Source organism: Orbilia oligospora, assembly GCF_000225545.1.
Source record: "Orbilia oligospora ATCC 24927 unplaced genomic scaffold scaffold00076, whole genome shotgun sequence".
NCBI lineage: Eukaryota > Fungi > Ascomycota > Orbiliomycetes > Orbiliales > Orbiliaceae > Orbilia > Orbilia oligospora.
Window position 1 is genome coordinate 305,545 of NW_011645633.1, and position 26,838 is coordinate 332,382.

The following is a 26,838-nucleotide window of genomic DNA, read 5'->3' on the forward strand; positions in this document are numbered from 1 at the left end:
TCTTGAATAATCCCAACATACATCATCGAATACACCCAAGATGAAGGTTCTGCAAAGGTTATGTACAATCTTCTGCCTACTTTCCCTCGTCTTTGCCCAACAGGACTCCCTCGCTTTCACAGATCGTGATTGTACTCAATATTTCCGAAATGTGACTTACACCGATTCTCCATGGCTGTGGAGAAGCTACATCACCAATTTCGACTACGGTCGCTTCTTCAGACTTAACCCTGCACTGGTCGATCAAAACTTACCTGATGATTCGCAGAACATAACAAGAATTTTATTAGAGGCATCAAAAACCAATCGAGTCCGTCCGACGGCTATCTTATACCCTTTAGCCGTATCCTACGAAAATGTAGTATCCGTTTGTGGTGCCACATCAGGGCTTTATCAGTGGCCTTTGATATCCGATACTTTGACTACATGGATCTTACCGCTCTTCGGACTTATTGTTTCTTTGCCCTGGGAATCAAACAAACGAGGGCATACTATCCTCATGATATTCCGCTGGATTGGATCCCCATTCGCAACTCTCACATATATCTTCTGGAATCTCCGTGCGATAGGGCGAGCAGCTACCCTCGCCGACCTTGGAATCCCCAGGCGTCCTCGCGAAAACGCTACACTGGCACAACCCAAAGAAGTCGGAGATGAAGAAAATAACATCGAACTCGACGGCATGGCTAATGGAAATCAACACTCCTCGGAAGAACACCTAGACCAAATTGATCGAGCCCCCGAAGATTTCGATCCGGAGAACGAAACATTCTGCTCCGTCCGCGATTCGTTCGGTATTCTCTGTGTGATGAACCAATACAAATTAACTTCCCGTCTACCAATTTCCGAATCCACTCTGCGTGGAAATATTCTTTCGGCACTTTTCCTCGATGACGACGTAGCTGGAAAACCAGGTCTTGTCGAATGGCGTACTTTTGTCGCCGTTGAAATCCGACGGTGCCGAAAACGCGGTGTAGTCCCCGTTCTAGCGTCATTAGGATGGTACTTCTTCGCCCTCGCAATCTCAATGTACAAAGCCTTCGGCGACGTCGGTGATAACGCTACAGCTCATAACCTGGCTCTGGGGTTATTAATGGGCTGGCTCCCCGTTCTCGTTGCAGCCGCTATTATCGATCGAAACAGCGTTGACAGCGAACACGTTGTAAAACTCTTGAATAAACTGATGAAAATGGTTCATAACCACGAAACTACGTTTACAAAGTTCGTCGGCCAGGGTCGTAGACGGTGGCATTATGGGGTTGCACATCCGGTTTTATCCATGTTGGAACGATACCCGGAACGTTTACAGCGGCCTGTCGATTGGGCTCGTGTGGCTAAGGGCTGTGTTGATGATAACTGGTTGGGGTATGAGACTCGAACGTTTTCGATCAATTACTTTAACAAATGGGAGTTCGTTCATATGATTGCGGCATGGTTAACACTTGGGATGTCAGTCCTTGGTGCTTGGTATATCAGTTACAACACCCCAACCGTCGGTCTTGGATGCAGAAGTTTTAGTTACGTTATGTTTCTTGTCTTCTGTACATTCACCGGACTCGTAGAACTGGCACTTTATCCCACCATATATAGACCAGTTAGAAAGAAGTTTACGGACGATATCATCGGAGAACAGGGGTTCAGAGGTTATTTACGGACCAAAAAATTTCGAGGACAGATGAACGGCGTTCTCGCAGGTCTAGATATCATCTCAACGTTAATATTGTTCACAACAGTATTTATGCAGACGACCGGTTCCTTCCAATTCTTCTGGTGTCGGGCAAGTTTAATCGGACACCGAGGTGGATATATCATTTTCGATACGGTTCGGTATATCAACCGTTTCTTTAATGCAAGGATGTACTGGATGGTTGGAGCGATTGTTAGTAGTGTGGTTCCTGGGTTAGGCACCGTATGGGCTTTGAGGGAATGGTTAACGCAGAGCTTTTTGTGGAGTAGCGATGTTACGCTGGCTAGGAGGGGACTAAGGAGGGTTAGGGTTTGGAAGGGGTTTTGGTGGTGGGTGAGGTTAGGTGGGTGGTTGAATTTGAAGTGGTTGAAGGGAGGAGTTGGGTGGAGGCCTTGAAGGAGTTTATTACTTTAGTATAGTCTTTTGCTTTGCGTCCGTGCATGAGGTTATTGGTGTTAACATATGCGGGTATTACAACCATCCCTTAATTTTTTTTATATTTTTTTTAAACGGCTATTATATGCATATTATAGCCTTGTCACATAAACCAGACCCAGGAACCCGCCTTCTATTATAGCCATGATAGAGAAGATTTTGATAGGTTTTCTTTTAACTAGTTAACTCATAAGAGATCTAATATCAATTTGGCCATGCATAAGCAGACAGTATAATTTGGTTTACGAGATAAACCATATAGGAGAGTGCCACTTCAGACATACATAAAGGCTCCGGTGTGAAGGGTGGTTTGTAATACATGTAAAGAGCTAGTACTCATAATATGTATATGTAGATGGAACTATATATACTGACATAACTTTGAGGTCATACAGCCATGAAAACATCCCCTTTACATAGCCAGAATGAAACAATGACATGCCACCGGTGCGTATTCTCCCTTACCATGATAACCCCCCCCCTTCTTCTCTACGGTCGAACTGAGTCAAATGACAGCCTTGAAGCGCAAAATGCATTAATGTTAAGCCGTTTATTTTGAGAATAGGATATGAAATTCATAGTGTAGAAGACTTCGGCGATGTAATTTTCACAAGGTTTAAGTTCGATAGAGTATTAAGATAATATTTTGATAAAACGGCCGGCCGTGGGTATGCATATGATTGCACACCTTACCAATAGAATCCTGGCGAACTTTAAGGTACTATGTGCTCGGGCACGAGACAGAGGTTTTTTATATACCATGCATATTATAATATTAATGTTTAAATTTAGGTTTTCAGAGACCTTATAGTAGTCTCGAATCGACCCGGGTGCCCCCTTTTAGGATCTTCTAGATCGTCAAATACAACTATATAGTATATTTCACAAAGTACTTCCGAAATTAATTACTCAAAAAAGGAAAAGGAAAAAAACAGGGGGGAAGGGGGGAAATCCCCCGCTCCCCCCAAAATTGAAAATTTCTAAATATGTTATAACTTAGCCTCGCGCCTCGCACCTAGTCCTAGCCTGGGAGGTTAGCTCCCAAACTATAACCTAACAAGGTGATATACAAGGGAGACGGAGGACAAATTGAATAGAGGAGCTTTGCGTTGTCGGGTGTTGGACTCTGAAGATGTTACACAAACCAGCATCGGCCAAACCCTCAGCAAGTTGCCAGTGCAGCCACCGTACAAAGCTTGCAAAGCCCCTGGCCCCCATGCAACCCAATACACACTTATACCCACTTTACCTATGCCTAGTCTTGTACCTAAGTACTTAAGTATGTACACAGGATATTAGTGTGCCCTGCTTGCCGCCTTGTGTAAAAGGTACTCTTTGCATCACAAATCTGTGGCTTCCAACAGGCTCCCCAAGGTCAAGGCGGCCCTCATTGCGCCCCGCTCTCTACAGCAAATAGAGGAATCGAGAAGATAGTATATGAGATATACACGGCTATTAACGAAGATGCCCTCCATGCCTGCTTGCAAACCCTTCCTCGGGAGCTGCCTGAAACTTACGTAGCTTACGACCGGATCCTTTCTAAAATTGAACACTCTCAAGACCTCCACATGTACATGGCCAGGTAGGTTTTCAATTGGGTTCTCGTTGCCTCGAGACCCCTGACAGTTGAAGAACTTGCAGAAGCATGTGCATTCAAATTTGGTGACAAGCAGTGCAGCGATGGGGCCCGGAGACTCGCTACCGACAACTGGAAACTGATATTCAACTGCAACAACCTTGTAACAGTTGACCAGCACAATGGAAAGGACTCAGTTCGGTTTGTACATGCAACAGTTTTAGAGCACCTTCGAAGAAAAGGAGTAGTTGATGATAACACCGCATACCAGAATGCAGCGTGTATTTGCCTAACCTACCTCAACCTTACTGACTTCGAGAGTCAAATTACTCGATATTCACCGAGTCGCACTGAAAATACATGTATTCAAAGTCCAAAGGAGTGGATTCCCACATTAATTTCCCCTTCGCAAAATCCGCCCTCAACTGCTTTGGCGGTCGAAAAGGTTTCTAGAATTAGAAACGTCAGCAAACTAAAGGCATCTACTCTCACTCTTCCGCCGATTGATCTCAAGAACCTTCAAGCCAAGTTCTTAATATCTAGGACCAGTCAAGAACTCCAAATACTAGAGAGAAAATACAAATTCGCTGAATATGCACGCCAAAACTGGATTGAACACTGTCGTATTCTCTCTGAAACCAATTCGTGTTGGGTTTATTTTCCAAAGCGGTTGATAAACTGTTTCAAAAAGCCCTCCCTTGCCCATGGGCTGGGGATATCCTATCTCTAGGTCTCGGGGTTGATATCAAGTTCCAGGAGTCAATTATTTCACCATCAGAGCGCGTTTCCGTAGTTTGGGCCGTACGGTATCAGCACGTCCCCCCTCCTACAATTATTACAAGCCCGTATGGATCCCACTAAATGGGGCCTTATACTACGTCTACCAGTTCGTGATGGAAAGTTAATAACCGCTATAAATGGCGGGGACTGGGATTCATATTTTACCTTTGCGATAACCCCAATTTCAGCACATGGGAGGCATTCGGAAACACATCGAGTGAAGAAAGGGATCTTGGGCCTATGAGGGATTCCCTTATAGTAGATGCAATCCTAAGGTCAGATACTAGACCACACTACACGACTGACGGTAGTGGGGATGTTACAAGGTACGTAGCCGCCTGACGTCAGCTGACCTACTCCCTCGAATTCATGAATTCATGAATTCGAAGCTAACAGGTAGTCTCCTAGACGATCGCCATCCACAATATCAGATGACACAAATTGGTTCCTAATCCGATCCTGTCCTTCCTTGGGGCTTTCTCTAATTATCTACCTTAAAGACAAAGCGAGATTTTTGATGTTCTTCCAGAAGAGCACCAGCCTCAACATACAGGAGATATTATTCCAACACGGTCCCTACTTAGTAGACCCTATTGGGCTCATACTAATCACACTCAGCAATGGTCAACACCAAAGTGTGGACCGCGTCTGCAATACGAGACTAGGTGAACACCGACCTTACGATTACGGTCTCATTTCTATGATGGAGATCATGCTTGACCCGACACGATCGGGTAAATTTGCATTTGAACCTAACAGACCAGCCTATCGCTTACTAGACGAGCCAACTCCCCAAAAAAGGGCCCCGCACTATCTCGAATGGGCCCTCGAGCTGGGGTTTTCAGATGTAGCGGACTTTCTAACCTCGTACGGGGCTCGAGTCCCCACAAATATTGTAGAAAAAGCTGCTCGGATGCAGGCTTATAGAGTCGTTGAATCTTATCTCAGAACAAGATTGATGAACCCCAACCCTAGTCGAGATGATTATAAGTTCGTTCCAGAGGAATCGCTGAGCTTGCTTTAGGAAATGGCAGCCTTAAGTGTGAGCGACTGGCGAGTAGACTTCTATATTACAAGGATATTCTCATCTTCTGAACCATCGGAATTGAAGAAGACGAAGAAGAAGACTAGAAAATATTATGACACAGGGTAGATGATAGCCATCATAGTTTCAATATGTATTAAAAGGTTTTAATGGTTATACTATACTCTCTCTTTGGGACACACAAGCAACTTTCGTGAAATTAAACCACAATTCGAACATCTCTCTATTTAGTCCCCAGTCATGCATAGCGCTACGGTAGCCAAGAGCGAGTATACTTAATTTCACATTGTCAAAATCCAAATATATTGGCTGCAAGAAATTATCCAAATGTTTTCTCAACTTTTTTGTTGTCTTCCCAACTTTCTGTTGTATGCAGGTTAGTGAGCTATGGATGGATGCTTATATATGTTCTCTTGAGCTCGAGCGCCCTAGGGCTATGACTCCATTATGTATATATGAGTGCTTGGGAACAATAAGATCATATGATATCATACTAATAACACGCAAGCCGGGAGCCCGATTTTAAGATTTTAATCGAAGCTATATTTTAATATTACACATAGTATTTCGTATAGATGTAGCCTCGCGCATAGCTAGCAAACGCTCTTACACGGCATGGCATCCTGGGACCGAGAATATCCGTATCCGTATCCTCATGATCAGTGGCAGCCTCGCTTGCAACTTATCGATTATCAGGCTGCGGGATTCGAAGCTACCCAATATTATAAAATGCAACAAAATTAGCTGTAGCTGTTATACTTGCTGCCGCCTGATGAGGCTGAAGTTGCTTTTCGGTCGATAGATACAATATCAAGATCACCAAGCTGCTGAGTTAACTGCTAAGTAGCTAACTTAAGGTCACCATCAACTTCAACCCGAAGCCTTGCACTGCCACACTCTAAACCATAAACCATGTTTCCCAACCCAAATTAGGCCTCCAAAACTCATTTGATGACCTGATGTCTAGGTCGATTTCGGAAGCCTTTAAAGCCCAACGGAATGTAGACTTCTTAAGCTCGAACTTACGAGTACTTTTCTCCCGCCTCAGAATGATACTTTTATGCCAATGAGACCAAGCTTTTCATGGATCCGGAATCGTAGTCCTTTTCGAATTTGAACCGGCAGCTCCCCCGCAGAAAAATATAACATCTACAACACAAAAACGCTTGAAAGACTATTCCGTTTCGGTACTCTAAAAAAGATCTCATGTCGACAACAGCAGCACCGTATGTCCCCTCATACGGGGACTACTATCCGAGAGAACTTGAGGGTCTTTTAAAGAAATCGCAGGAGATTTACAAAAATTTACCAGAGAGGCTGGATTATGTATGCTGAAATTTACCCCTTACTCTTACGCTCTTCGCGATATCAAAATCCAGAATATCCTAGATTTCTAACTTAATCTTTATAAAATAGCCCGAGAAAACCGTCCCAAAAGGCTGGCCCTCGCCCCTACCCCCCTCCCGCATGATCTGGGACCGTGAAACCTTCCCAACCGACTCCTCGCATATCATTGAAATCACCGGCCCCGAACTTCTAGAAATCAACTCCGCCCTTTCTTTAATCAAAGATCTCTCAATCCCTCACTCCGAAATTAACAAATCCACATTTTCCTTGCCGACATTGGGACCACGTCTTGATGCCGCCTGTCAATCGGTTCATTCTGGGTTAGGGATATGCTTTGTAAATGGTATTCCGGTCGAGAAGTATACAGCTGAAGAAAATGTTTGTATCATGCTTGGTATTTCTTCATATTTCGGGGAGACGAGGGGACGGCAGAGGGATGATGGTGCTAGATTAAGTAAGTAACCTTTCCCTTCCTTACTTTTCCGGGTCATCCATATTCCTCTTCGTATTCATGATTTTACTATATACTAAAAAAGAAATTTAAAAGTCCATATCTTCCACGCTCTGACCCGTGGTTTCCCCGCAAACCTCTCACCAATTTTCAACAACCACGCTCAAGTTTTCCATAACGACATGACAACCGATATATTGTGCATGTACTGCCTCTCCCCGGCCTCCGCCTCAGGTGGCTCAAACTCCTATGCCTCACTTCACAAAATCTATAATTATCTGGCAGAGCATAATCCGGATGTGATACATACCCTAGCAGCACCGGATTGGCCGTTTGATACTTATGGTTATAACCCGCCGTTTCATACCAGACCCTTACTATTTTACACTCCGCCGGAAGGTGAAGAAGGTGAAGAACGAGAAGATGAAGACGAAAAGGGCGAAGACAGTGGAAGTGAAGATGGAGAACGTACGCCTCGTGCATCAGTTCTAAACCTATCTCCATCATCCTCAACCACAGATCTCCCTTCTTCCTCCTCCTCTTCTTCATTTCCAGACCCTACCCCCAAAATAGGTAGAATCCTAGGATCCCTCTCCCCGCGCCAACTCTCCGGTTCGAAAGTCCACCCTCGTCCCTCCTGTATCCCCGCCCTAACCCCACGTCAACAATCTGCTCTAACGCTTCTCGAATCCCTCTGTCAAAAATTCAGCATAACCCACACATTATCCCGCGGATCCTTTGTATTTCTGAATAATCTCACGGTGCTCCACAATAGAAGTCCTTACTTCGACGATCCCGAGATCCCGGTGGAAAAGCATAGGCATTTGATTAGAATGTTTTTGAGAAATGAGGAATTGGCGTGGACAACCCCCAAGGAGTTATGGTTGGATTGGGGGAGGGTCTTTGGTGAGTTTGATGGGGTAGAAGAGAGGTGGGTTGTTGATAAGGAAAAGGATTATAGGGATCAACAGAGGGGGATGACGACTTATACGGCTGGTGGGGAGGGTGGGGATGATGCCTATTGATGATCAAGAAATCTGTGTAGTCTAAGAGAAAGGTAGTTTTCAAAGGATATGAATAGTATATCACCAAAACCCCAATTGAAAAGGATCATAAAGACGAGAATACATGTCGAAAATAGAACAGGTTCATATAGCGAGCGGTATCCTCCACAGTTCCTAAAGCAAGAGTCTGTTCAAAAACAGACATCGGGGACTTTTCTCTCTCCCACTCCGTTGATCTGATCCCAGAACCATACAATCAAGCGAGCAAGTAAAGAATGAAAAACAAAATAAAAGAATAAATTCAATCCGCTCCTATCCAATGTAATGCATAGCGTTCGTAGTGTAAGTTACCTAGTTAGTTAGTAGTTATTAAAGTATTTGGCGATATATGATCCAACCTCCCAAAGAAACGGAAGTAAGAAGAAGAAAAAGAAGGAAGAGAAGGAAAAAGAAGGAATTTAAGCCTCTTCAGGCAGCCACTCCCTCCAGAATCCCCATGCTAGTCTACCAGTCCCGAGGGCCTTGACCCCGACCAAGGCTTCGACACCATCATTTCCCTCTGCGGCCAAGAACATTTCTTTGGTAATCGAAGACCTTTCCTCCGGTTTACCGAGCATAGCCGGCCATAGCACACCGACACCATCACCACCAAGTGTAGCTTCATAGGTAACCATTCCTTCTTCCTTCAATGTTTCTTCAACCTTCAATTTCTTGACTTCGTCGCTTTCCGCCTGAACCGGTTTCAATATCGAAAACGCACATCCACCGCCACCTGCACCTGTCAGCTTCGTCCAACCAATCCCGCTGCCGTCAACAATTTGTCTAACTCTCTCCAACTTCGGATGGCTAACACCCAGACTAACCAACAAACCATGGTTAATCCTAACCAACTCGCCCAGCCTAGTAAGGTGACTATCATCCGGCCTGAAATGCTTGTTATCAAGCAACATCATAGCTTCAGCTGTCACGTTATCAATAGCGTCAAGCATCAACCCACATGTTGTCGGATGCGAATTCCTCAACCCATGTACCGCAGCAACCAATTCAGCAGTCCGACGGGGTTGGTTAGTATTAACCAACATGAGTGGCAACTCGGGGAAATACTCTAGTCGCTTCACCTCTGGTGGTTTCGAGTAGTCACCTCGGCGGAATAATACGGCTTTACCACCTGTAGCGACGGTATTGTCGACACCAGATGGGTTTCCGTGAATACACATTTCTCCAACAAAAGCCCAGTCGTTGATACGTTTTAACTGGCGGACACATTCTTCCTCAAAAAGCTTGGCGGAAGGTCGAACGAGCATTCCTGATTGGAGGTGGAGAGCCGCGGAAAGGCAGACAGTAATACTGGCTGATGAACCGAGACCTGCGCCAATAGGGATCGTGCTTCGGAGTGTGAATACGGAAGCCGGCGAATGCTTTGAACCGAGGCAGAGGTAGACATAGAGGAAAGCCGTGGCAGCAGAGTGGTACTTATTCACAATGGGAGCCAGGGAAGGTTGGAGAGCTTCGAGGAGTTCGGGATCGAGGGATGTGACGGTGTCGAAGTGGATTCGCTTTTTAGCAGGAGAATTGAAGAAGTCCCAGGGTAGGGATTCGATGTCCCAGGTGTGATTTAAGTCGATGTCAGAGAGATGAAGGGTTACTGTACGATTATCGCGAGGGAGGTGGTGAACATGGAGATATGAACGAAGGGAGAGAGCAGCAGCTATGGCGGCCTAAGCAGAGCTCCTCATTAGCGACAATTCGTTTCTATCTAAGATAGACTAGAGGGGCATACCTTGCCATGTACGACAGCGTGCTCGCCGTACATGATCACCTTTGCAGGTGCAGAGACCATAAAGTCGGGTAGTTCGGGCTCCATTCTCTTCATGTAAGATAAACTTCTTGTCCGCGACAAGCTTCGAGTTCGACCGTTCAGCCCGGGTCTAGCGGATTCGTTGGAAGTGAAGGGAGGAATAGAGTTTTGTAGAGTTTCCGATGCGACAGAAGTAGATTCCGGAGGCGCCGATCCTCGAAGAAATCCCTGGCTAAGCGGTTGACGAACGTGGGAAGGAGCACCACCACCAACTCCGGCGGTATAAATTCGAGATATCGAACCAGATGAGCCCTTGCGATGGTGATGTTGGAATGTCAGGGGGGCAGTTGGCATAGACAAAGAGGATTTCCTAGGAAGCTCTTTTGCCATAGCTCTCCCTCTGCCACTATCGCGACGCTGAAGGGACGGCAGCGTTGGCGGCGCAGCTGCAGTTCCAACGCTAGCACCCGGCCTATAACTCGAGCTCTCGCCAGCTGTCTGGGGTCCATTGACGGGTAAAAATTCGGTATCCGGGATTTGAGATAGTGAAAGAGACTGGGCACCATCTAACAGGTCGGAATCGGGGCCGTTGGCCGGCTCCTGCGCATCGTAGTACCTAGAGACTTCGCTTTCGGCGCGTTTTCTGGAAGGCGAGGACGAGACCTCGAGGAAGTCTCTGTCGACAGCCATCTTTAAATCTTCGTGGGACACGGGCATTGAGGAATCCTCCTGGGTCATCTAGTATCGAGCTATCTTCTTTTGAAATCTTGGATTTCGAGACCACTGGTTGTTGGTTAGTAGAAGTTATCAAAGAAAATGACGATAATGTGGGGAGGTTCGTCGTCTGTCGTCGACGCGCATACACGAGACCGGACGAAACAGCAATAACTCACATATAATTGTCCCACACGCCAATTGCGAAAGAAAAAATAATGATATCTAGCGAAAAGAAAGTTTTATGAAAAAAATTGAAAAGGGAAGAAAGAGAGCTTTTGATTAAAGAAATAGAGAATAGATATAGATATATAGACGTAGATGATATAGGAGCAAGGTAATTGGGTACAGAACAAGGAGAAGGACAAAGATAGAAATATGAAAGTATGGAAATGTACAGGTCCAGAACCAGAACTAGCCCAGGAGAAGCCACTGTTTGCGAGTGGTTCCTCTCCCTCCGACAGACAGACCAGGACAGGCATTTCGACCTCGTAGTGACAGGGGCTGGCTAAAGCTCAACCAAAATCGCACCGGCCCACCGCAGCCCGCCTGACCGTCTGCCCCGAATTCCCCATTACCCCATTGCATAGACATCCCTCATGATAAGTATATGACGGCCCTATTCCTGCAGGAGGAAAAGGACATGACGTCGTGCGACCCTCCTTTGTCTGTTTGACGAGGGGTTGGGTCAGCTACAGACGGTTCGAGGCTGGGCTGTGCGTTCTGGCGAGCATTACCAACAAACGCAGGTTTGTCCCTCTTCGTCCACCCGCCGGAACAGCCATCATGTTCAATTGGTTGAAGAAGCATTTCTCTGCAGCGACGAGAATGCATCCATCAGATCATAATGGCAGATCTATTCGAACTGTCTAGACGAGTCTAACTGGCTTTTCAGGTATGATCTTCGGCGTCCTTAAGCCTTGTTACATTCTTTGGTTACTAATAGAATGTATAATATGTGTTAGCTTAGCTTTTTACAAAGTGCATACATACTACATATGTACACAGGCGCACAGTACGTAGTATGTACATATGTAGCCCTGGCTGGTGTTTAGTGGCAGTCTAGTCCTGATATCTTTACCATGGCCGTGGGGATGGTTCTGGGCTGAGACTAGCTGGACCCGGCTGCAAGGTACATACCCTCCTCGGCCAAGCTCCGAACCACTGTGCAGACCTGCCCTAATAACATTTGCGCTATCTGATATTGTTAAGAAACCTCCTTCGAAAAAAGGGTTCTTATCGCCAACTAGTTACGCGGATAGCTGACTTCAGTGGTGTATACGATATTGAGAGTCGGTAAGGTTGATTCGGTAGTGTCAGGTGGTGAGATGGTAGACAATCGATGACGATAGATACGCGGTACCAACGCCAGCTGCAGGTCTGAAGAGCTATTCACCAGAAGCTATGCTGCAGTATATCATCTTATAACCGATCAGACACTCGGCTATAAATTATAAACCCGAACCACCCAGCCACGTTCTCGCTTGTCCTCTAAACTGTGGCGTCGTTCAATTTGTGGCGCATATTACCTGTCGCACAGCTCGAAATTTTCCAACATCAAAAACTCCATCGCGACAATTTCAACCTCACTCAACCTCTCATCATCAACAACCTCAAAACCAATAATCGACTGCTACCACCATCAAATCGCCCACAATGGCCGAAGCAATGGATATAGACCCCCCTTCCTCCTCTAATTTCCCAAAGATCCAAATCAACCTCTCAACCCGCGACACTACCCTCTCAATCCCTCTACAACCTCTACGAATCCCCACAAACCTCAAACGTTACGGCCTCTCAACCCTCGTAAACCACCTTCTCGAAACCTCCAAACCGATCCCTTTCGACTTCCTTATCGATGGAAAATACCTTCGTACTTCTATCGACGAATACCTCACCCAAGCCGGCTTAAGCTCCGAAAAGCCATTGGACGTGGAATACGTTAGATCGCAATTACCACCAACCTATATTGGTAGCTTCGAACAAGATGATTGGATATCTTCTGTCAATATATCATCTCCTTCCCCGTCATCTACAATCCTTACAGGATCCTTCAATGGAACCGCACAGATAACCTCTTTGTCAGGCGAAGTCCTCGCAAGAACGGTGCCAATGCATACGCAGTCCGTCAAATCCACAACCTGGATCACCCACCCCGGCCAATCCTCAGAAGCATCTTTCCTGACCGCCGGCCTCGATCGCACGATAAACCTCTGGTCCTATACTCCATCCCAAGAACCATTGTCCTCCCACCCCCTTCAAATCTCTCCATCAACATCCTACATCTCTCACAAATCCACAATAACATCCCTCTCCTACTCCCCCTCAACCTCCCAATTCATCTCCTCCTCTTCAGACCACACAATCGCTCTGTGGTCCACAAACTCCAGCTTACTACCAACAGTCACAGCCCCCCAATCCACAGCATTCACCCGAAAACGCAGACGTACAACCACAAAACCTCCTTCGACCATCAAAAAGGGTCCTTTGGCGGTATTAACCTCTCACACAGCTCCGGTCTCCCAAGTAATCCACTCCACAGACCCAACGGCAGCCTACTCCGTCTCATGGGATAAATCAATCATAACCCACGATCTAGTCACCTCGCAACCCGTTTCAACCCGAACAACCCAACATCCACTTCTCTCAATAACCACCTTACCAACCCTAAGCCTCCTAGCAGCAGGTTCGGCAGCAAGACACATAACCCTCCACGACCCACGTGAATCCTCGAGAACAGTACAAACAGCCGTACTACGAGGCCACACAAATGGTGTCGTAAGTCTTGTGAAAAGCCCAGAGAATGAATACATCTTTGCAAGTGGAAGCCATGATGGGAGTGTACGTATCTGGGATGTTAGAAGTGTTTCTTCTACTTCTTCTACAGATGGTGGAGATGACGGTGAAGGGAAGAGCGGTGGTAGTCTGTTTGTGATTAAACGTGAGAGCGGTAGTGGGAAGGTATTTGGAGTAGATTGGAGTCGTGATGTTGGGTTGGTTAGTGTGGGTGAGGATAAGAAGATACAGGTGAACAGAGGGGAAGGAATGGCGGATGTGACAGTTATGGATCAGTCTTAATACAACCACCTCGGTTTTTGTTAGATTGTACTATCATCGTCATCATATTGAAAGAGAGAGGAGTGTACGATACTTGAAGATCACGAGTCTGTATTTGAGCATGCATTTTTATAGAGACGATATATTACTCAAAAGTTATTTCTATAAAAGGCTTAGTGAAAAATAATTCTAACTATATTCATTTCCTCAAAGACTAAACGTTAACATGAAGCATCTAGATTCCCCATAAAGTAGTAAATACTTGGGGAGACTACTCGTGGATCGATATCGATATCAGGAACATCAAAATACGCCCAAAAGCCATAAAGACTACCAATGCAACACTATAACACCATCAGACATATTATATACACCATCAACCACATTATCTTATCCCACAAACTCCCACTTAATAACCTGCTCCGGCTAAATAGCTGAATCCCTATAAAAAAAAAAATCCAATTGCGTACAAAAGGTTTTTCTTCTTGCGCTATGGAAGCATGAAGAGAAAAGAATAGAAGGATGAAGAGCTGATAGAGGGGACACACAATCCACTACCTTTAAGATCTTTCACTAACGTATAACCATACTGACTACCTATCCATACTCCCTTAAAACACGACAATGCATGCCATGCATGGTTATACGCTAAGCTAGCGGTGTCAAAAAGAAGAATGGCAGCAAAGTAAAGTTTAAAGAAGAATATTTGGTTCGAAACCGTCAAAAAAAGACGTAACGAAGGCGAAGAATTCAAAATAGAAAGGGATTTTAGAGAGAGGGAGGGCACGGGTCAGAAGAAAGGGATAATGAATTAAAAATCTTTAGAAAAAATAAAGATGAGTTTATAAAAATGCTAATGCATGCTTCAAAAGTCGAAACGAAAGAAAAAGAAAAGAAAAAGCCCGCTATGAAAAAATAAATAAATGAAAACATGAAGAAAAGGAGAATAATACTTCTCTTTTAATTATGTCTCCTTCCCTTCACTTTCCCTTCCTCTTTGCGGAAAAAAAAAAAGGCAAGCTAAAAGCAACAGACGCAATGCAAAAAAGGAAAACATAAGAAGGAAAATATGCATCGTACAGTTAGTATGGGAGCTAGGAAGGTTTTTTGGAAAGAAGACCATGGTGTGTGAGTGTGAGAAAGGCTATGTTATGAACGAGATGTAGCGGAAAATGAAAAAGCTAAGGAGAGATGCTAGATGACACCCGGGGAACATTGTACATAAAAATGAGGGTAAAGAAAGCTAAAATTAGATAGAGATTTCAAGCCGCACACACTGGGAATAAAAATTACAAAATTAATTTGTCACCCTCCACAATTCCTACTTTTCTACCCCTCCCTTAGTCTCGGAGAGCCTGCCTATGGCTTTGCCTTCGTCTCCCTCGACCTCCTCATTAAGATATCATCTGGTCTCGGCGGGTGGTTTGCAAAAGAAAAAGATATGCTGAACTTTTTACCCATTTTGGTTGTGATTGGTGGCAGTGCGGGTGGTTGTGGTTGTGGTTTTAAAAATTATACTGCGGTATAAAGTAAGTGAGGAGACGCTTCAGGCTGATGTCTGAATCCCGGCAAATGAGAATGCGAAAAATGTACAGAAAAGGCGCAGAAAAAGGGAGTCCATGTGTACGTGAAGGAGTCAAAGCCATCAAAGTCGTATGAATTTGTATGTATATATAAAGTTGCCGCCCGAAAGTCGTTGGTAAGGATGTCCGTTCGATTCGTGCTCACGTCAAAGCATGCCTCCGTTTAGTTGCCACCAAGCTTCAGCACACTTCGGATGCCAGTCTCCTTCTTCTTCCTCCATGTCTCCTTCTTCTCCTTCTTCTTGTTGGCCATTTCTGCCCACCCGTCTTCGTCATCGCTATCGTCCTTAGGCGCAAGAGCGGTTTTCAAGCCGGACGGCGGTGCCGCGGAGAGCAGGGTTCTGGTCCTATCACCACCTCCACTGCTGTTTCCAGACCCGGTTTGGTAAGTCACGGGTCGATATCTGGACGGCTGCCCAATGTTACTCCGCTCACTCGGTGCGATCGATGGTGTATACCCTGGTTGCATGAAAGTTGGCAGCGTGCTAGATCGAGTATGACCGTAAACTGACCCAGCGTATCCTGGGCTCAAATTCGAACCCGGTGTTTGAGGTGGTTGCTGCTGGGGCATCAAACCGGGTCCAGGCTGGAAATGTGGCAGGGAGCCGGTGTCTACCATACTCATCGCCCTCTGTCCCGGCATCATCATATTTGGCATGAGACCATTACCTCCCATCATACCCATCCCACCCATTGGTGACGCCGGCGGCATCATTGGCATCGAACCAGGCATCCCCATCATCATTTGCTGCTGCTGCTGCTGCATTTGCATCCACTGCATCTGGAGCTGCATCATCTGGGTCATCTGGCTCGCCATTTGCAATTGAACATCCCCACCTGGGGATGGCTGCGGCGATGAGATTGGCGCAGAAGACATCATCGCCTCGTTATAAAATGGAGCTTGCTGAGCTTGAGCTCCACCCCGACGAGCGGCTCTAAGTTCCTCATCGCGCACAATGTTCCCGATCAAGCCGGTTGGGTAGCGCCCTGGCCGAGGTTGTTGTGGAGGAGGCATAAACTGAGACTCTCGCTGGCTACCGCCATACAAAGATGATGGAGCCATTGAAACCCTATTCGCCGAATTAACCAAACCAGCACCAAAGTATGGATCGGCTGGTAGATGCCTGGCGAACGGGGGGAGGTTAGTTGTAGAAGAGTTATCGTTGAACTGGGTAGTTCCAGAAACCGAGCGAAGGTTCGGGGAGGAGTTGGAGTTGGAGAGGCGAGTTGGGGGGCGACCCGTTGTCTTGCTGGGGAAGCCATGAGCCATGAGAATTCCCAATGGGACTTCCTCATCCTCGCCATCAGACTTATCACCAGCGGAACTTGGGGAGGAGATGCTCAAGTGAGGCATAGGAGCCGAAAGGGATAGCATAGGAGTACTATTTGAGGCTGCCTTGTTCATCATTCCAAGGTTGTTGGTCTGCAGGTTCGTAGTATCGGTACCGTGGGATCCGGTGATTTTCATCATCTGCTGACGATACACAGACAAATGGGCATCCTGCTTCGCACGTTGCTTGGCTTGGTTTCGCTGCCGTTCCATTTCGTCGTCATCTTCGGACAAATCACTTTCCGAATCATCATCGTCCTTCTTTCCATTGCGTGCCTGGTATTGCCTCTCCTCCTCTTGCTGGGCCTTATACCTCTCAAACTGAGCCTTTGTGAAAACCTTTCGCGGTTGTTTTAGACGATCAGACTCTCCGGCCTCAAAAGAAGATGCAATAGCGGCATCTCGCATCAGATTAGCTGTCAAGAAGTCGTCGGATTCTGCTCTGGCAGGCTGAGGTCGGGATTTCGACGTGGATCTTTGAGATCCCGAATCGCTGAAAAGATTGTCTTGGGGTAACGAGACAGGCGCGGTTTTGACACGTGGGAGCCTGGGAGGTGAGGAAAGAGTAACGGTCGTGGTTGGGATGGGAGGGGGTGGTGGTATGTTGATCTTTTCCTCCTTTGCGGTCGTATCCGAACCCCTAGAAGATGGTAATTCTTTTCTCCTTACTGTGGAGGCTGGAGAAGTTCTGGCTTCTTCCTGGCTTCCATTCGAGCTTGTAGTAGTTGGCCTCTTCCCCATTCCAATTGCCCTCCTTACGCCTTCCTTGACCTCATTTCTCGGCGCCCTTCCAGTTTGTGGAGGCGTAGCCAGCGAATCCATTGACTCGACCTTCAATGGGAGTGTAGAAGCTGGCGTCAAGGTTCTGTTATGACGCGGTTGGTAGTTCTCCTGCTTTGGTGGCGGCGCTGGAGGCCCGGGCGATGGCGACTTCTCTCCAGACATTAAAGAATCTTCTTCTGTATCTTGCCGAGATTCCCAGGGGTACAGGCCTTTCTTAGCTCCTGGTGATAGTCTTGTATCCCCAATTTTGGGACTTGGCAAAGAAGGGGCTACTTGTGCCTGATAGCGAGAACTGACAGCCGACGGGTAGATGTCTTCGTCATCACCGTGAATTCTCGAGTCGAGAAACTTCTTACCTTGTGGGGTACCCGAGTTCACTGACTTTGGTGGTGGAACCGGTGGTACAGGGTCAATTGGCGCGTCCTTCTATTATTAGATCACGTTAGATTCAATCCCGTAAAAAACAAAAAAAGAAGACAATAAATAAATAAAAATCCAATGCTGTAATTCAGACAAGAGTCTTACAGATGGAATGAAAAGGCTAGTGGCAGCCTTGGGTCCCACTGCATCTAACAATCCTATTGCCGACATTCGCTTTCCGTCCGAGGTAAACTTGAACATATCATCTCCAAATAACGGCTCCGAATCCAGTGCTGTTTCCAACCTTGGAGGCTCTGCTAGTTTGAAAGGTCCCGAAGAAGGTCCCTTCGACATGGGACCAGCTTTCGAGTTCTGCCATCCTCCCCTAGAAACAGGCGCAGCTGTTCCGTAAGCCATAGGGTCTTTCAAGCTCATACTATCGGAGACGGCGTAACCGGTGCGGTAGTGGTCCTCTGTAGAGGGAGGAGTTCTCGGGATATCGGCAGACGAGGGCAAAGTTGAGCTCGACGACTGCCTATCCGAGGCATAATACCCGGTCCCGCTGCTCCCACCACTGTTGCTGTTACTCCTGCTGGCGGAGGAGGAGCCAGTCGAGTCTCCGTACTTGAGATGTGTAGAATATCCCTGTTGGTATTGCGGCTGGGGATATTGGGGGAAGTGTGATCGGTTCTGAGGTGCCGGTCTTTCAATCTCGTCGAAACTGAATTGACTATTACCACGAGGAGCACCTGGAGATTCGGGTTCGGCAGCTTGGTAGGTAGCGTCTAGAGAATTACCAACGGACTTGCGACGGAATCGTGGAAGTTTGATAGGCATATGGTTGGTTGGAGGTGATTACCCCTGACTTTGGGAAAAATGGGATATATATTTTTGACGTGTGATAGAATGTGTCGTTGAAACCGACAAAGGGGTTGGTGTATTTTTGGGGATTGAGAGAGGAAAATAAAATAAAAAAAGAAGCTCGTACGTTTCGTTCCGAATTCTAAGAGTTTAGGAGGTATCTTGGATTCCAAGACCAGGATAAGGATGCGGTTAGGTCCCAAGAGGAGTCAGGAGTGGGTGTATGGGTATGGGTATGGCTGTGTGTAAGTGTGAGTGGGAAGGTATTAGGTAAAATGGTCCCAAGACTCAGAACGAGTGCAACATCGAATGTCTTTCCCAACAAGCCGGCCTGACGAGCAATAGGGTGTACGTCTACGTGATATATATGGAAGGAGTGGGTAGAAAAAAGGACGAAAATGGCGAGTGGCGACAGGAGACAATCATAAAACGTGAGAAGCACGATTCCAAGATGTCAAAGACCGGAGGCAGAATATTGGTGATGATTGGTTTTGGGTTTGGTTTGGGAGTACGGGCAGGTGCACACAATACGCCTCCTGAAAGAATATTAGACCATTGTTAGCTTAGTGTATTCCCTAAACAGACTCCGAAGGATTCCGATGCGAACAGATGGGAAAAAAGGACGCGAGAAGATTGGCAGAATGAAGCAGTGGAAAATTGAGGTATGGAGGCAGCGATGAGAACGGGGAGAGGGAGAAGGGAGGTTGGAACGTTGGTTTGATGGAGATGGTGATATAAAGATGAGGTGAAAAGCGAGGTGAGGAATGAATGAATGGATATTATGATGAACTGAACGGCGGCGAAAATATGCACCAAATCGAATCGAAAAAAGGGACCGAAACAACTGTATGTAATAACTGCAACTGCAACTGCAACTGCACAGCACGAACGCACCAAAATATGACCGCTTGACGGCAAGTAGTCCCTGATGGAAATTAGGGTGAGGCAAAAGGAGAGACAGAAGGGGGGAAAAAAAAGAAGCAGAAGAAGAAGAAGCAACGTTTCGAGGCTGTCCCTGGGTTGTGTTTCCTTCTATTTTTCTACCGACCTTCAAAGAGGTATGTAGATAAAACACCCAACAGAAACAACCGACGACGGACAGAGAACAAGTGAGAAGGAAGAAGAAGAGAGAGAAAAGAAGGAAAGAAGAAGAAGAGAAGGAAAAATAAAAAAGAGAGAGCTAACTTATTGATAGTGTATGTAATATGCAATGTAATGCAATGGGCTGAACGACAAAGTGAGTGAGGGAGTGAGTGAGTGAGTGTGAACAACTGCACCTGTTTAGTTACTGCAATGCACTTTTCCTTCTCGCTGACTGATCTGGATCTGGGTTTTCCTTGAAGCCAGGACGGATATAAGCCACAAATAATCTCCCTCGAAAAGTGGAGGAGAACGGAGCGGTGAGAAACAGGAGAAAAACAGCTTTGGGAGAGAGTGAACTAGGGTGCAGGGCTGGGTGACAAGCACGCTATTGGCGCCCAGAAGACAACCAAACCCTTTGCAGACACTAACGCCAGATCTAGGGAATGAGACGTGTTTCTTTGGGAGCAAGCGACTGGCTGTTGAAGATGCAAAGAACTGCAAGTGTTTGACAGGACAGGAGTCAATGCATTTGCGGCGAGGGAGGGCAATTGCAATACCAGGAGTGTCGCGAGAATCGCCAATGAAATCAATAATGTTATCTAAAGCAAGACTAGTCTCAAAATGAATATCAAAATCTAGATAGATCTCTCTGCAAATATATATATATATATATATATATATATTCTTATATATATTTTTATATCTCCACTGCATATACATATAAGTCTAAATACTATACATACGACGTTTGATGTTTATGTATGTATATATGTATATAGATGTGTATATGTATAAACCTAGAAAGATATATATGTATAATATATATTGATTTTTTGCAGTGTCGACTAATTGATATTGATATTGATATTGATATTGATATTGATATTGATATTGATATTGATATTGATATTGGTATTGACATTGGTGTTGATTTGATTTGGTTTGATTTGATTTGATTTGATCGGGATGACGATGATGCGACGTGCGCGGATGCCATCAGTACCGAGAACCCGCCGCCGGATTGCGAAATTGAGACCAAGGTAATCTGGGTGAATGCGAAAATGGGGGGTGGAATGGTACCAGGAACAGGCCTGATCAAAAGAAAAGACGTGGAGGTTGGTCGTATGTAACCGACTAGTAGTTACTTGCTGCACCGAACTGCACTGCACTGCACTGCACTGCACAAGGGGGGAGGAATAAAAATGACCAGGGGGAAAGACTTTTAAGACCCACCACCACCACCACGATCACCAATTGAAACAAAATAGCAATTGAAAGTAATTGACCTACCAGAGCTCGACTGATGTGATATGATGTGAATATCAATACGAATATGTAATCGGTTGTATAAAGAATAAAAAAGACAATCGATATCGATATATATCGTGGTTGACAGAAGAGCGTGGAGTCCGACTGTGTTGTGTGGCGTGTTGGCAATGTGACGGAACGACGTTGGGTAGACGGTCTATCACCGGGGTGACTGTCGATCGCGGAGTCCCTTTTTGTGTCTTCTTTTGTCCAGTCCGTCGACGCTGCTCTGCTCTTCGCTGCTCTTCACTCCACTCCACTCTTCTCTGGTGTGGACGCAACGTTGACTGTTTTTGTTTACGAGGCTGTCGGTTCGGTAAGTGCCCTCGCCAATAACCCAATGAACAATTAATAACCAACGACTCCGAACTAGCTTCTGCACTGGCGGTTCAAGACGCTGCCGAGATTGTCCGATGGCTATAAAAAGTAACACGATCAAGAAGAAGGAGGTTGTGCCTCAAAACAAAAAAAAATTAAAAGAAAGGAAGAGGAAGAAGAAGAAGAAGAAAAATAAAATAGAATAAGAAAGTTCCCGTCAAATGAGATACCAAACCCAAGGAACAAGTTCAGGTACAGAACCAAAGAAAGAAAGAACGAAAAAAAAGTCTTTTACCAAACTACGATCGGTCAAAAAAGGGAAAGACGACGACACAGCTTCTAAAAAGCGAATGGTCCGATCTGATCAAGCGACGAATGGTGTCTGTACTGTACAGGGCTGGGCGAAGGAATAGCTACGGATATAGAACGAGTGTGAACGACAAGAAAAAAGAGGACGACGCTGACGCTGAACGAGTGGGCGCTGGGCTGAGGCGGCGAGAGCTGGTTGTGAGGGGAAAAGAAAGAAGAGAAATGAGAAAGATATCGGGACCTCATGGTCAAATTCATTCACCTAATAGCCATAATAATGCCTTGTTGGGCCTCTAACCCGCCACTAACCACCGCCTACTGCCTATACTACTACATCCATAGTGCTGTGTATGGATGGTCCAGTCTACAGTACCTACGGAGTACTTGTTTGCCTGCTTGTGATTGCTTGCCCGAAGGTTTTTTTTTTTCTCCCTCTGCCCTGGTGAAAACTTGCTAAACTTGCTCCAATCCCATAAACCATGTCACTTTCTGCTTTCAACCAGGAGGCGACGGGAAGCGCAGGAGCTTTTGTTCTGGAGGCGAAATTTACAACAGGACGGAGAGAAAAAGGAATATATCCCATGAAAAGTCTCGCTCAGTTTTCCAGAATCGGTCTTGTACTAGCAACAAACATCGACATCATCTAGTTCATAGCTGTCAAGTCGGTGTGGTCCCCACCGACGAAAAAATATTAAACAAATCCATCACACAATTGGCATTTTTGGAAGCTTTCCTCAAAATATCAATTAACTCCGTGATCGAGCAATCGATGGGAAAGAAAGAAAGAAAATCCCACGGTCAACGACGGAATTTCGTCGCTCGGTCCAGCTGAGCCGGCGCTCTATTGCATCAATTCCAGTATTTTACCCCTGCATCCGATTTCCGTAAACCAACGGACGCCACAAGCCCAATTCTTGATTAGTGAGGCCGAAAAAAAACTCAACGTCTGTGTGAAAAGTTCGTGATGTTGAATTTTTGCACACCAAACTGCGATAGGCCAAGCCTCGGCCAGAAGACCCCACTGGCGGGAATCCACAGGACCCGCTTCTACAGACCCGCTACCAAGCTCTCAATGTGTGACAGTGAATCCAGAAGACAAACTTTTTTTTCCTCTTGGGTGTGATCATCAGGGTGCGAAGTCACGATGATTACACAATCGGAACCAGCTTTTGGTACGGGGGTATGGTTACCTCCGTTTGTTCATGTGAACCTTTCTGACACTGCCGATGTCGACAGCCATCTTTTTTTTTTCCTTCTCAGCTGCTCTTGTGAAATACTGTCAGTTGTCGCCACATCCTTTCTTCAGCTACATCCCTGTGCCTTACCCGGCCAAGCTTTGTAAGCTCAAATTTTATAGACAGTCAGGGGTGGGCCGATCTTTATTTTAAGAAGCAGGGCCTAAGCTTCCCAGGCCGTCTTCTTGGTTTTTGTGTTCCCGTCCTACCCTTTAGAAGAAGAATGCTGTACTCTTTTGACAATTCCAATCTGTTAAACATAAAAACACGTGGTCTATAACCCTCTACGCCATTCGTAGACTCTCTGTTTGCAGCATTTCGACACAAAAATTACTCGCAAGGGCCAATTATGATTATTCCGTATGTCAGGGGGGCGGTTTTCGATACCTCATGTTTATTGAGATCGATCAAAGGTGTACCGCAAACCCATCTCTTATTAAAATTTGGTGATAATCGCATTCTCTTGCAGAAATCGGGTTATTAACGCCCCACCGATGTTGCAACCGCTTAGCTGAATCTGTCGTTCAGTTTTCCCACGGTCGCCCCCCATGCCTGAACCTGATAGCGCCGGAAAGGAAGTGGAAAAAAAAAGGTCCCGCAGACGCGAAATTGTTATCAAATTTCCACCAAAATAGAGGCTTTCTTCCAACCGGAGGCTTTCCTCCTCCACTCTCATTCTTTTTTTTTTGTCCAACCTTCCTCCTCTCCTTTCCCTCCGGAACTCTTCATGTCGTTCTAGAATATTGCCTTTTTAGGAAATAAATATACAAACAGTAAAAGCTTTAAAGAGGGAGCAAAAGGGTAAAGGGTACTTCGTGAACTATTAGTAGATGTGAGGGGCGGGTAAAAGGAGAGAGGGGGGAAAGAGCTACTTTTTTCTTATGCAAGCTTTTGGCTTGAGACATGGAGAGAGAAAGAGAGAGACAGAAATCCGTAACGCCCTCTCGAGCCCCAAATATCGATAATTGTTTCAACAAAAAAAAAAAAAAAAAAAAAAAAAAAAAATACCACGCCCGTGATTTGCGTGCGATTATATCGTTATCTTAACCTTCCCCATATTTCAATCTCATGGCTTCAATCGATCTCTCGCGTGGCTGGTAGTTACCACGGTGAGGCTGGATTGCGCATTATTATTCCCCCCAAATCCCTCGTGGCAGAAGCCGCCTCAGTACTACCACGACCGACAAAACCCCAAGCCACGTATTCCATCCATGTGTATGTATATCGCCCAGAATCCACATATACATACGTCATGTATTTCAAAACATAAACGTCCAAACCCATCCAGTAAGTATAATCAACCCCTCAGTACCAGGATCCGTCTTTTTCTTATCCCGTCGCTGTCGTCATCCGCTTAATATTCGGATCTCCATAAACGTCCAATTGTCTTTTCCCTTTCCTTAGTAGAAACTCCACGGTATCAAAGTCCTTCCTATCCACTTCCGTCGCATACTTTCGAAATTCCTGTGTCACAAACGATTTGAAATGTGTTCGGCTATCGATGGGTTTGTGGTATACGGCTCGAAGGCAGGAGCGGTAGAGGGATAGGACTTCGCGCTGTAAACCGGTGTGACGGGTCATTCCGTAAGGGTTTTACTTTTTTTTTTTTTTCAAACCTCTCCTAGTCTTTTCGATCTATTTCTTATCGCCTCCCTTCGTCGTCGCCGTCGTCGCCTTGTTAGAAGCCGGGGTGCACACGCACGGTAGTATTGTAAGTGGGGGAAAGCTAAATGCGGGGTATTATGATTATGGTTAGTAGACGGTTTATAAAACATAAATTCTTTAGATTTATTTCTTCTTTGTGGTTGAAGAAGAAGAAATTTTATGAATGAAGTGACCTACATTTTGATATTGGGAAGAGGTGAAGAAAAAAAGATGTTGGGTTAAACTACTAAGTTAAGTTTGTTTACCGTTCCGTCGTCGTCATGTTGCATAAAACGACGTCAACTCAGGTACCTCGGCTTTAAATTCCAACGTTCTAACTTCGGAAGCTACCCGCCAGCTCCACATGTGCATGCATGAAGGATTGAAGGTGACCCGTTGAAAAGTAGCCGCTTGTTAGGAGTTACCAAATCACACAGAAGTTTTATTAAGTCCCCGTCATCATTATAATATTATTTTGTAGATCAAATATAAATTCTATGTCGAATATTGTGCAACATATATATATATCTAGATCATCATAGTCAGTCGGGTTGCAGGTATCTAGAGTACATTTGCATAAACTTAGTCTCGTATCCAGTATAAAACTATCATAGCTTCACACTAAGATATATTGGAAAAAATCTTGTGCCATCGGGCTCAAGGTTGATCTTAGAATTGATAGAGGCTTCGAAGTCAATTAACGAACATGCATTCAATACACTGAACTAGTTAAGTAGTTCGGCTTTCACGTTTAGCTCGCGGCTATTCCCGAGACTAATCTGCAGGCCTCAGAAACGTCGATCTTAATTACTCACTTATCATAGTTATACGTACATACAATTAATTAAACCGAAATAACTAGCTTGCAGCTAAACACAATGATAGAGCCAATTGATCAATTGATGTGATGATATCATGATTATCGATATCAAGATCTGGATGACATTATCAAAATCAAAACATGGGTTGGTCGAAACCATCCCGGATGCGAACTTTACAATCTTGATTAATCAATGTTTCAAGGCAAATGTTTACCATAACGTTATTGTTATCACGGATAACGGGAATAAATTGATACCGTATACTAGTATCTGAAGCTAGATGGAATGTATGTATCAGATTTAAAGTGTCACCTAGTTATATTGTAAACTGTAATTCGTGAAACATATACGGGCATACCCGTCTACAGTCATCCAAATAGTGTAGCACCCGCCCCGATCGAAGCAACCCATTTTCCCCCGTTTCTCTCTAGTATATTAGTATGTAGCATCGATCGAAGCAGTGTTTAAATTGTCTAATCGATCGTCGAGTCAGAATTCATCCTCAACTGTCCGACTTAGATCTAGAATTGTATTTGGTATTTTCTAGCTAGACCCATGCATGGCCCATTTAAATATCAAACACTAACAAGAAACTAGTTTTCGCAAGATAATATTGTCTCGTACTCAGACCTGGAAGTAGTACACAACCGGGTACGAGACCATACACAATTGGAATTTATAGATTCACAATCAACATATATAGGTGACGTAGTTGACAACAGCTAAGGCTCCCTAGGACTTTGAGACTACCGTACAGTAGTCTGAAACTTCTCTGCAGATCTGTAGGTATACTTGTATACATGAATCTCCATTGTCGACAATTTGTGCCTCGCGAAGTGCCCATCATTAATGCGTCCCGACATATCAAAATCGATATCATAGCGCCAGTTGCAACAACGTAACCTAGTCCAATAGATACATGTATACATATCGATACTGATCTCAACTTAATTGTCAGCATTCCGCAGCTAGCTCCTCAAATATTAGACAACTAAACATTTTAGTGGTGGTGTGTAAGCGCTAGATACTCATGGAGAAGATAAGCATTCGCGATTTCTAGTTTGTAGTGAGGCTGAGATCTTGATAAGCCATCCATGGTAACTGGTTCCGGGTTAATTGCGTTCCTTGCGAGTATTCTACCTATATTTTGGAGATTTTATAGTCTATGTATACGTACTGCTACAATTATAGACACACTTAGATATATATATACACATATGCGGCTGAACTTACGATCTGACTGTACCGGCCTCGCCCCCAAGATCTGACACGACGAAGCATATATTTAGTCAATCGAGCCCATGGCGCC

At 45.3% G+C, this 26,838-nt stretch overlaps 6 protein-coding genes across 6 annotated transcripts; 4 read left to right on the forward strand and 2 right to left on the reverse strand.

The window, feature by feature from the left end:
- Positions 1-40: 40 nt before the first annotated feature.
- On the forward strand, positions 41-2,083 carry AOL_s00076g71 (uncharacterized protein; the record flags this gene model as incomplete). The annotated part of the gene is made up of 1 exon (XM_011122624.1): positions 41-2,083. One exon carries the CDS (start codon positions 41-43, stop codon positions 2,081-2,083), a length of 2,043 nt encoding a protein of 680 aa, XP_011120926.1.
- A 2,635-nt stretch (positions 2,084-4,718) lies between these two features.
- On the forward strand, positions 4,719-5,502 carry AOL_s00076g72 (uncharacterized protein; the record flags this gene model as incomplete). The annotated part of the gene is made up of 2 exons (XM_011122625.1): positions 4,719-4,804; positions 4,887-5,502. The coding sequence occupies 2 exons, from the start codon at positions 4,719-4,721 to the stop codon at positions 5,500-5,502; spliced, it is 702 nt and encodes a 233-aa protein (XP_011120927.1).
- A 1,227-nt stretch (positions 5,503-6,729) lies between these two features.
- AOL_s00076g73 (uncharacterized protein) lies at positions 6,730-8,346 on the forward strand (the record flags this gene model as incomplete). The annotated part of the gene is made up of 3 exons (XM_011122626.1): positions 6,730-6,849; positions 6,940-7,324; positions 7,418-8,346. The coding sequence occupies 3 exons, from the start codon at positions 6,730-6,732 to the stop codon at positions 8,344-8,346; spliced, it is 1,434 nt and encodes a 477-aa protein (XP_011120928.1).
- Positions 8,347-8,783: 437 nt separating this feature from the next.
- AOL_s00076g74 (uncharacterized protein) lies at positions 8,784-10,861 on the reverse strand (the record flags this gene model as incomplete). The annotated part of the gene is made up of 2 exons (XM_011122627.1): positions 8,784-10,043; positions 10,106-10,861. 2 exons carry the CDS (start codon positions 10,859-10,861, stop codon positions 8,784-8,786), a joined length of 2,016 nt encoding a protein of 671 aa, XP_011120929.1.
- A 1,632-nt stretch (positions 10,862-12,493) lies between these two features.
- Positions 12,494-13,915, forward strand: AOL_s00076g75 (uncharacterized protein; the record flags this gene model as incomplete). The annotated part of the gene is made up of 1 exon (XM_011122628.1): positions 12,494-13,915. One exon carries the CDS (start codon positions 12,494-12,496, stop codon positions 13,913-13,915), a length of 1,422 nt encoding a protein of 473 aa, XP_011120930.1.
- Positions 13,916-15,640: 1,725 nt separating this feature from the next.
- AOL_s00076g76 (uncharacterized protein) lies at positions 15,641-18,787 on the reverse strand (the record flags this gene model as incomplete). Its single annotated transcript, XM_011122629.1, has 2 exons — positions 15,641-18,016; positions 18,116-18,787. 2 exons carry the CDS (start codon positions 18,785-18,787, stop codon positions 15,641-15,643), a joined length of 3,048 nt encoding a protein of 1,015 aa, XP_011120931.1.
- Between the last annotated feature and the right edge of the window lie 8,051 nt (positions 18,788-26,838).